The sequence below is a fragment of the Hippocampus bargibanti genome, linkage group LG20 (genome assembly GCF_051943395.1).
Source record: "Hippocampus bargibanti isolate YZ-2025 linkage group LG20, ASM5194339v1, whole genome shotgun sequence".
In the NCBI taxonomy this organism is placed as follows: domain Eukaryota; kingdom Metazoa; phylum Chordata; class Actinopteri; order Syngnathiformes; family Syngnathidae; genus Hippocampus; species Hippocampus bargibanti.
This window is the reverse complement of record NC_142753.1, coordinates 7,656,372-7,666,088: the sequence shown is the minus strand read 5'-3', so window position 1 is coordinate 7,666,088 and position 9,717 is coordinate 7,656,372. Positions and strand designations below refer to the sequence as shown.

At 40.5% G+C, this 9,717-nt stretch overlaps 1 protein-coding gene across 3 annotated transcripts; it reads left to right on the top strand.

Moving 5' to 3' along the window:
- Nucleotides 1–112: 112 nt before the first annotated feature.
- On the top strand, nucleotides 113–9,698 carry LOC148882969 (sodium/hydrogen exchanger 3-like). 3 transcript variants are annotated; one of them, XM_089022864.1, is made up of 16 exons: nucleotides 113–243; nucleotides 1,945–2,247; nucleotides 2,346–2,506; nucleotides 3,220–3,298; nucleotides 3,371–3,548; nucleotides 4,812–5,032; nucleotides 5,132–5,334; nucleotides 5,416–5,505; nucleotides 5,580–5,650; nucleotides 5,719–5,848; nucleotides 6,951–7,087; nucleotides 7,158–7,284; nucleotides 7,375–7,545; nucleotides 9,132–9,168; nucleotides 9,238–9,324; nucleotides 9,431–9,698. In XM_089022864.1, exons 2-16 carry the CDS (start codon nucleotides 2,124–2,126, stop codon nucleotides 9,691–9,693), a joined length of 2,079 nt encoding a protein of 692 aa, XP_088878990.1. In that variant the 5' UTR covers nucleotides 113–243; nucleotides 1,945–2,123; the 3' UTR covers nucleotides 9,694–9,698. The 3 variants fall into 3 exon arrangements, with proteins under 3 accessions (XP_088878990.1, XP_088878989.1, XP_088878988.1); XM_089022863.1 differs by lacking the exon at nucleotides 113–243 and adding an exon at nucleotides 568–823 and having other exon boundaries at nucleotides 7,161–7,284; XM_089022862.1 differs by lacking the exon at nucleotides 113–243 and adding an exon at nucleotides 568–823.
- The last annotated feature ends 19 nt before the right edge of the window (nucleotides 9,699–9,717 follow it).

Genomic DNA, 9,717 nt, shown 5'->3' with positions numbered 1-9,717 from the left:
TTTGTTGTTGCTGCAGTTCTATTTCTTATTATCATCGTCAGTTGCATGTTTTTGCCACTAGGGAGAGTCAGAGGGAACTAATTACCAGTGAACGTCCCAAAATTTATAACGAGCAACCGCTTTTACAATTACAGTACAGTATACATTAAAGTTATTTATCTCGAGCGATTCTATAACAATACTAAGCCGCATTTGACTATAAAATAAACAACGTTCAACTAGCCCTGGCTTATTAGTAGAACCGTGAGTATGAACCCCGATTCGCACATTTACAGATTTCCGGGTGGCATGACGACATTTCTAAATTACTGGAACGCTTTCGTTACATGGCGTCGCGACATGACGTCACAAACGAAGTTCAAAGACTTCAAAGCAAGAAAGCCAAAAACACTACGTGATTCTAATCGGGATCATTTGGTCAATATATTGACTACAAGGGACACAAACTCAGGGGAGTAAAGATGAAATCGAGAGGAGGTAGAAACAAGGAGAGTCATAAGAAAGAACTTGTCAGAAGCCAAAGAAAGTTTTACCTTAGTGTTTGACGCCATCTTTGGCAGAAGTTCTTTTTTTTTCTCCAAGCATTGAATTGATCAAATGCATCCTTGTGGATTTGTATACATTTGGCTCTTCTGCTTAGTGTTTCCGATTTTTGTGGTTCTTGGGAACCCGGTCGGAAATAGGGATGACACAGCAAAAAATCAAGATTCCAGAACCCACGCAAGTGAGAATGGTGGCAGGATTGTCTCCTTCAGGTGGCATCATGTGGAGGGTCCTTTTGTTGTCGCCGCTGGAGTGCTGTTGGCTTTTTTGTCAAAATTAGGTAAATAAAAATTACAATAATCTGAAATATTGGCATTTCAAGTTCAATTACCAGCATGATTTATTCGAAACAGAGTGCTACTATTACACTAAATTGATTGTGTTGAGTAATATTATATTGGAATGTAATTTAAAACAAAATAAGTGAGAAATATATCATCTTAGCTGCCTCAGGTCCATCACTTTGTACCTGTTTGTTGGTCTGATGAGTATTTCTTAGAAAGTGAGGGGTGGACCTTTTGGGTCCCTGAGGTGGTTATTCCAACATTGTTTCAACAAGGATGTGAACCCTAAAAGGACAACCGACACAATGTTTTTGATTCCGAACTGACATCAGAAGAAACATTTTATAGCATCTAAAATTGCCAAAATACACAGGCTGATATTTTTAGTCAAATGCAAAAGACAAATAAAAATGAGTTAAAGTGTCCCAAAACTACTTCAAAATGACCTCGGAGATGGCGAGTTTCAGAAGGTCCCGCCCCCTTGTTCGTGACATCACGTCTTACCTTGCTCTAGAATCGAAACAATGGCTTCAAATTCGGAGAAGATGCCTTTTTGTTACTCATCCAGTTATGAATATGATTCAAATAGTTCTGAAGAGGAAACCATAAATGTTTGCAATCGATTAAAGAAGTCCTTCCGTATCACTTCGAGCCGTCAGGACTCCAATGTAGCGTCCCAGAAAATGCACAAGATGGCGCCCAAGCTCTGTTGGAAATGTGCTGATTTGTCTGCTGGGAATTTGTGTCAACTGGTATCAAATAGTAGTCTTGGTGCAACACACAACAATTCACCATCACGTTATTTATGTGTTTTCCTTCTAATTTCGCCATCAACACAAAGTTTTCAGAACAAACAAAGTACCCAAAATGCATTGTGTGTCGCTTTCTCGGTCAGGGGCGTTTCTGACGTGACATCACGTCAGGAATCGTCACCAACTCGAAAACAAGACTTCCTGAATATTCAGTCTTAAAACGTAAAATATAGCTATATGCTGTGGAATCTTTGCAAAAATCCGCTCAGTAGAAGTCATTTGAAGTGATTTTCCAAATTATGGACACAACTTGTCCAGAGGCGTCGGTTGTCCTTTAAAATTCTCTTATCTGTCTGTCTCCACAGTGATCGAGGCGAATCATCATGTGACTGACATCATCCCCGAAAGTGCCCTGCTTATTTGCTTTGGCTTCATCCTGGGTATCATCATCTGGGGTTCAAACACAGTGCACCTCTTCAAACTGACCCCGACCGTCTTCTTCTTCTATTTGCTTCCTCAAATTATCCTGGACGCCGGTTACTTCATGCCAAACAAACTGTTCTTCAGAAACATTGGGACAATTCTTGTCTACGCCATCATTGGGACCATCTGGAATATTGTCAGTTTGGGGTTAACCCTATGGGGGTGTCAACAGGGCGAAGCCATGGGTAAGAGGACGTTTCCAATTCACCTTGACAAAGATGTCATGAAATTCAATTTCACATCCAAACACGAATCTCTCTCTCCCACCTTTTGTTCCTTGCAGGTGATTTGCAGATGGACTTGCGACGTTATCTTTTGTTCAGCTGCGTGATTGCCGCCGTTGATCCGGTGGCTGTTTTTTCCGTGTTTGAAGTGGTCCACGTCAATGAGGTTCTTTTCGTTCTGGTGTTTGGAGAGTCACTGCTCAATGATGGTGTGACTGTAGTGAGTATGCTCTATTTCAATACAACTGCAATGAAAATGGCTATCTAGCTAACTACCTAGCTGGCTATCTAGTTAGCTACCTTGCTCACTATCTAGCTGTCTATCTAGCTAGCTATCTAGCTGGCTATCTAGCTAGCTACCTAGCTGGCTATCGATCTAGCTTGCTCGCTGGCTATCTAGCAAGCTACCTCGCTCGCTATCTAGCTGGCTATCTAGCTTGCTACCTAGCTGGCTATCTAGATTGATAGCTGGCTATATAGCTAGCTACCTCACTCACTATCTAGCTGGCTATCTAGCTATTTGCTATCTATTAGCTATCTGGCTGGCTAGCTACCTATCTGGCTATCTAGCTAGCTATCTGTCTATCTATTAGCTATCTATTAGCTAGCTATCTTTCTATCTATTTGAGTTACTTCTGCGTTGAGTCAACGCTGGCGCGTGTGGTTGCCACTACTCACCCACAGAAAAACCTATCCTGGGACTGAAAAGTGACCATGAGGGCTCTTAAAGGTGCTTATAAATGAAATGTATTATTATTATTGATACTTGGCACTGTTTTCGGGCAGATCCAAATTTGTAGCATGAAACGATTCACATTCTACTACTCATGAAATATGTGGTGTGCCACAAGGTTCAATGCTCATACCCTTTTTCTTTCTAGGCCGGATAATTTGTTCTCTTTCGGCTAAAAACGAAAAATCTTATCTCTTTAGGTGCTTTTCAATGTGTTTGATTCATTTGTCTCCCTGGGAGGTTCCCGAATTGACGCTGTGGAGATCATCAAAGGAATAAGTAAGTCCTGGTCATCATCCCTAGGATAATATTTATAATATTTGAAACAAAACTTTCTGCCTTTATCTTTAGTTTCCTTCTTCGTGGTGGCATTTGGCGGCTCCCTCCTTGGCGTGGTTTTTGGTTTGCTGCTTTCTCTTATAACCAGATGCACAAAAAACATTCAGGTCATCGAGGCAAGCTTCATCTTCGTGTTTGGGTACCTTTCCTACCTCACCGCTGAGATGCTCTCCCTTTCTGCCATTCTAGCGTGAGTTCTATTTAACTCATTTACTGCCATTCCCAAATTTATTCTGGAATTGAAAATATGACGTAGAGCGCCATTGCCGAATTTGTTCAGGTTTTGTTTTTTCATGCTTGTGTGCCGATAAAACGCTGGCCATGGCCTCTGGGGGGGGCAGGATTTCCCTTTTTTGTATGTATGTATTGCATTGTATTTTGGACAGCCGCCCTAATTTCGGGCTCATAACTCCAGACCTATATAATTTAGGAATTACCTTTTTTTTCTGATGAAAGAAGAGAGGCTAAGGTTTCTTATGCTGCATTAAGTGTTGATGTAGTCCTAAAACTCAATATTCTGTGGGTCCTGGTATTCAAGTGACAATGACAAAAACCCTGGCACTGGAGTGGACACATTTATGCACATGTATGAGTTAAAGGACAACCGACGGCTCCGGACAAGTTGTGTCCATAATTTGTAAAATCACTTCAAATGACTTCTACTGAGTGTATTTTACAAAGATTCCACGGCATATAGCTATATTTTACGTTTTAAGACTTGCGCTGAATATTCAGAAAGTCTTGTTTTTGAGTTGATGCCTGACGTGACGTCACGTCTGGAACGTCCCTGACCGAGAAAGCGACACACAATGCATTTCGGGTACTTTGTTTGGTCTGAAAACTTCAGTGTGATCCGTGTTGATGGCGAAATTAGAAGCAAAATACATGAATAACGCGATGGTGAATCTTTGTGTTGCACCAAGACTACTATTTGATACTAGTTGACAGAAATTCCCAGCAGACAAATCAGCCCATTTCCAACGGAGCTTGGGCGCCATCTTGTGCATTTTCTGGGACGCTACATTGGAGTCCAGACCGCTCGAATTGATACAGAAGGACTTCTTTAATCGATTGCAAACATTTATGCTTTCCTCTTCAGAACTATTTGAATGATATTCATAACTGGATGAGTAACAAAAAAGTCACGAACAAGGGGGCGGGACCTTGTGAAACTCACCATTTCTGAGTCATTTTGAAGTAGTTTTGGGACACATTAAGTCATTTTTTTTGTGTGTTTTGCATTTGACTAAAAATATCGGCCTGCGTGTTTTGGGTATTTTGGATGCTATAAAACGCTTTTCTGATGTCAGTTAGGAAACAAAAAATGGTGTCGGTTGTCCTTTAAAACAAATTATTTGAAAAATGTCTGTTATATAAATCTAGGAGACTTTGAGTGTGGCTTTTTGAAACCAAACATTGATTTTCTTTTCTCATCTGTCTTTTTTCACCGCAGGACGGTCTTTTGTGGCGTATCCTGTAAAAAATACATCAACGCAAACATGGACGAAAGGTCCGTCACAACAGTCCGATATGCCATGAAGGTGCTCGCCCACGGCTCCGAAACCATCATTTTTGTTTTCCTCGGAATCTCAGCCATCGATAAGACGTTATGGGTGTGGAACACGGGTTTTGTGCTCATCACGCTCATCTGCATCTTTGTCTATCGCTTCATCGGTGAGTTTTGAGTTGGCAAATGGAGTCAGTGCCATGGTGTTTTTTTTTTTTTTTTTTTCACAAAATGGTGGCCGGTTTGTGTTTTGCTGTGTACAAAAGGAGTCTTTTTCCTCACCTGGATCATGAACAAATTCCGGCTGATCCAACTGGAGGTTATTGATCAGATTATCATGAGCTACGGTGGCTTGCGAGGGGCGGTTGCCTACGGGCTGGCAATGATGCTGGATGAAAACAAAATCAAGGAGAAGAATTTGATGGTCTCCACCACTCTGATTGTCGTCTATTTCACTGTCATCCTTCAGGTAGGTTTTGACGTCTCCACAGGATCCGAGATGATCTGATGTGGTTTAGTTTTTTGTGTTTCTTCGATTTCCTGGCTGCAGGGACTGGCACTTAAACCTCTTGTCACCTGGCTGAAAGTAAAGAGGTCTTCAGGGACGGAGCACACGCTCATAGAAACTGTGCAGAATAAGGTGAAGTTGAAAAAAAAAATCATAAACAATCTATGACAACGGAAAACCTGTAACATCCTGGCTGTCTTATATAGGTTTTCGAGCACATGCTTGTTGCAATTGAAGATATCGCCGGACAATTTGGTCATAACTACATGATGGATAAGTATGTCTGATTCTTTTGTCGTCATCGAAATTAATAGGACGGAGCAGTAACCTTGCTTTGCCGGGCAGGTGGAATCATTTTGAAGAGAAATGGATGGCCCCGATTTTGATGAAGCCATCGGCGAGGAAGAATCGCGACTACGTCTTTAAAGTGTTCCATCGGCTCAACGTCAAAGATGCCATCAGCTATGTAACCGAGGTGGGTGATAACACGGAGAAATTCACCTCATCGCAGACTTCTGGTATGATTTGCAGAAAATCACTGCAGAGTCATAGCTTGTAAGTGTGATTTTATTTTTTGCTGAGCAAAATTAAGTAATGTGTCATCATTTTTGAGGGGGGAAAAAAATCAATACATTCCATTTGCAGTACCTCGATTCAATGGATGGCAATAACCTGAAAATCTGATAAGAAATAATAAGAAATCTCTTGTTTGCATCCGACCCTATGTAATTTTCTCCGTGCGTGCATAGAAATAGTATCGATATAACCGGGACTATCGATATATCCGATATCGATATAACGAGTCTTTGCTGTAATAAGAAATCTCGTGTTTGCATACTAATAAAATTACATTGAAATGCATCGCGTTATACTGCATTACAGTCATATCTCGGTTTATGAACCCCTTGGCTTACAAACTTGTCGGTTTACGAACGTTACATTTATGAAAAGTTTACCTTGGCATATGAACTTTCTTCGTACACGGAGCTGCCTCAGTGAGTGATGTGTCGTTCGCGAAGAGCCCGTTCTTCTAACAACAAAATGGCAGCTGACTGTTTTTGTCCTCTATTCCCCGCCCCCAGTCTTCGGTTAAAGCCACTTGATTGGTCAAGAACGCAGATTCCTGTATTTCTTTTGGGTTTTAGTTTTTCTTGCTTGGGTGCCGATAAAGCATTGGTCAGACCTCTAGCAATGTTTTTTCAGTTCCATGAGGGGGCATAATTTCTGTTTTGTCCAATGTTAGCGCTTGGTTACAGCTTCAGCTGTTATTAAAGCGCTAAAACCAATATTGCATTGTAATTTGGACAGCTGCCCCCATTTCAAGCTCAGATAACTCCAGAGCCATAAAACTTAGGAATTAACTATTTTTTTCTGATAAAAGAAGAGAGTCTTAAGATTTCTCACGTTGAATTGAATGTTTATGTAGTCCGAAAACTCAATATTCTGTGAGTCCTGCAATTTGACTGAAAATGACAAAAACCCTGGCACTGGAGTGTGGACACATTTTTACATATCTTCTGGCAGTGAATGAGTTAAGCTATTAGACCAAACATAGTGTTTCCTTACTTGGCTTGCAGTGTGAACGCAACGGCTCTTTGGGACTGGTTCGAAATCAGTCAGGAGGTCTAGAATTGGAGAAAAAATTTGGGCAAAAATCTTCGGAGGTGATGCCCGACATCATGGGAGCCGATCGCAGTGCCGTGTCCACGTTAGGGTGAGCTCCCAATTGTATCAATACAACTCTGAAAAAAAAGAGTTTGACACGGTGATATTTTGCCACTAAGAAGAAGAGATGTAGCTTGGCCTTCAATGAGCTTGGAAATGCACGAGCAGTCCCTCAAGGGCGCGAAGAAAACAGAAGACATCAGTCACCACCTGCTACAGCAACACTTGTACAAAGGCAGAAAGCAGGTAGAACAATTTGTCGTTTTACAAAATAAAACACAAAATACAATCACGGTCAAATTCATTCTTCTCTTACATACCTATTTTGCATCCCAGCACCGGCATAGATACAGCAGGAGCTACATTGAGGTCAACAAGGACAAAAAAGAGGCGGACGAGATCTTCCAGAGGACCATGAGAAGTCGTTTGGAATCTTTCAAGTCGGCAAAAATGGGCATTGCTCCCAAAACAGCTGCAAAATACCCCAAAAAATTCAACGAAAACAAGGTTGAGTATGATGATGCATTTCCTTTTGCTTTTGAGACTAAAATGCCTTTCGGAAACGTCTAAAATTGGATTGGATTTAACTTTATTTGGCTCGCAGTGCAGAAATTTACATTTCAGAACAGCAAAGGAAGAGGAAGGGAAAGAAAGAAGTAGAAAAACAAAATACAGGAGCTGCTGGAAAGGCAGCCACTCTCGAGACGCCATCTTGAAGTCAAAAGAACAAAAAAAAAGAAATAACAAATAATATGACTACAAAACGACAGTCATTCATTCTTAAGCACTTTCTGTAATTAGGAAGAAAGGAATAGGAAAGGAAAGAAAGAAGTAGAAAAACAAAATATAGGAGCTGCTGGAAAGGCAGCCACTCTCGAGACGCCATCTTGAAGTCAAAAGAACAACAAAAAAAAAAACGAAATAACAAATAATATGACTACACAACGACACAGTCATTCATTCTTAAGCACTTTCTGTACCCTCTTTATTACTTCTCGATGAAAGAGACTATCAAAACATCCTTTTCACCAGTGGACATCATGGTTCAACATGCACGTTTACTACAAGCTAAATGTTGAAAGCAAACATGAAGCTGCAGTATCCATTGACAAAAATAAATAAATAATAAAATAAAAAATAATGTTAGTAATCATATACAGTATTTGTTTTTCTATTTCTTTCTTTCCTTTCTTCTTCCTGTCATAACTTTGCTGCTGTGAAATATAAATTTCTCCACTGTAATACTAAATAGTTTTATGTGGTTATTTATTTTTGTTGTTTTGACCTCAAGATTGCGCCGCGAGAGTTGCTGCCTTTACAGCAGATCCTGTATTTTATTTTTCTACTTCTTCCTTTCCTTTCCTCTTACTTTCATCACTTTGCTGCTGTGAAATGTCAATTTCTTCACTGTAATACTAAATAGTTGTATGTATGTAAACTAAATACCTACATAAAACTACTGTATTTAGTATTACAATATTCTATATTCTTATTCTTGGATTGGATGTACTGTTTATTCGTCTCACAGTGGAGAAATGTATATTTCACAGCAGCAAAGTTATGACAGGAAGAAGAAAGGAAAGAAAGAAATAGAAAAACAAATACTGTATATGATTACTAACATTATTTTTATTATTTATTTATTTTTGTCAATGGATGCTACAGCTTCGTGTTTGCTTTCAACATTTAGCTTGTAGTAAACGTGCATGTTGAACCATGATGTCCCTGATCCACTGGTGAAAAGGATGTTTTGATCGTTTCTTTCATCTAGAACTGCTTCATGTAATTAAGAGGGTACAGAAAGTGCTTAAGTTTGAATGACTGTCTGAGTCTTTTGTGTTGTCACATTATTTTGTTATTTCGTTTTTTGTTGTTGTTTTGACTTCAAGATGGCGCCGCGAGAGTTGCCTCCTTTACAGCTGTATTTTCTTTTTCTACTTCTTCTTTTCCATTCCTCTTACTTTCATCACTTTGCTGCTACAAAATGTACATGTATCCACTGCGAGGCTAATAAAGGCTAATCCAATCCAATCCAATGTTGGTTGGTCGGGCGGTTTATAAATAATTTCATAACTGAACTCTTCCTCTTTCAGATGTCAAGTGGAAAACTTTACCGTCACGGTAACGAAGGTAAGGAATTAAGGCAACTGAAAGTGACGAATCCACTTCATTCAGGACACTCATAAGATGATTTTCTAGAGCCTGATATCGGAGAGGAAGATAGCACCTCCAGCTTCGAGGCATCAGATGATTCGCTCACCATGAAGGTCATCCGGAAAGTGCAAGGTGAAGAGAAATTATAAGTCGTTTTAAAATCATATTTAGTACTCTTACTTTGCCATCTCCAAAGATGGCAAAGTAAGATAATGGTTTTTTTTTCTTCTTCATTTAGCTGAAAACGAGCAGATGGAATCTGCAGAATCAACGCTAACCCCGCCCTGGTTGTCGGGGACGGAGGCCGACGGCAACGCAGCGGCCCCGTCGGAAAGGGCTCGGGAAAGATTGCCGTGTACCCCCGGAAGCGTGCGCCGCCTTTCGCCTTACGCAGATCCGCCGGACGTGCAGGATGAGGCCGCAAATGCGAAAGACAGTATTGATGAAGAGCTGCCGCCGCCGCCGCCACCACCGTCATCATCACCGCCTTCACTTGACTGAGATCAAACAGTAATATAAACTTTA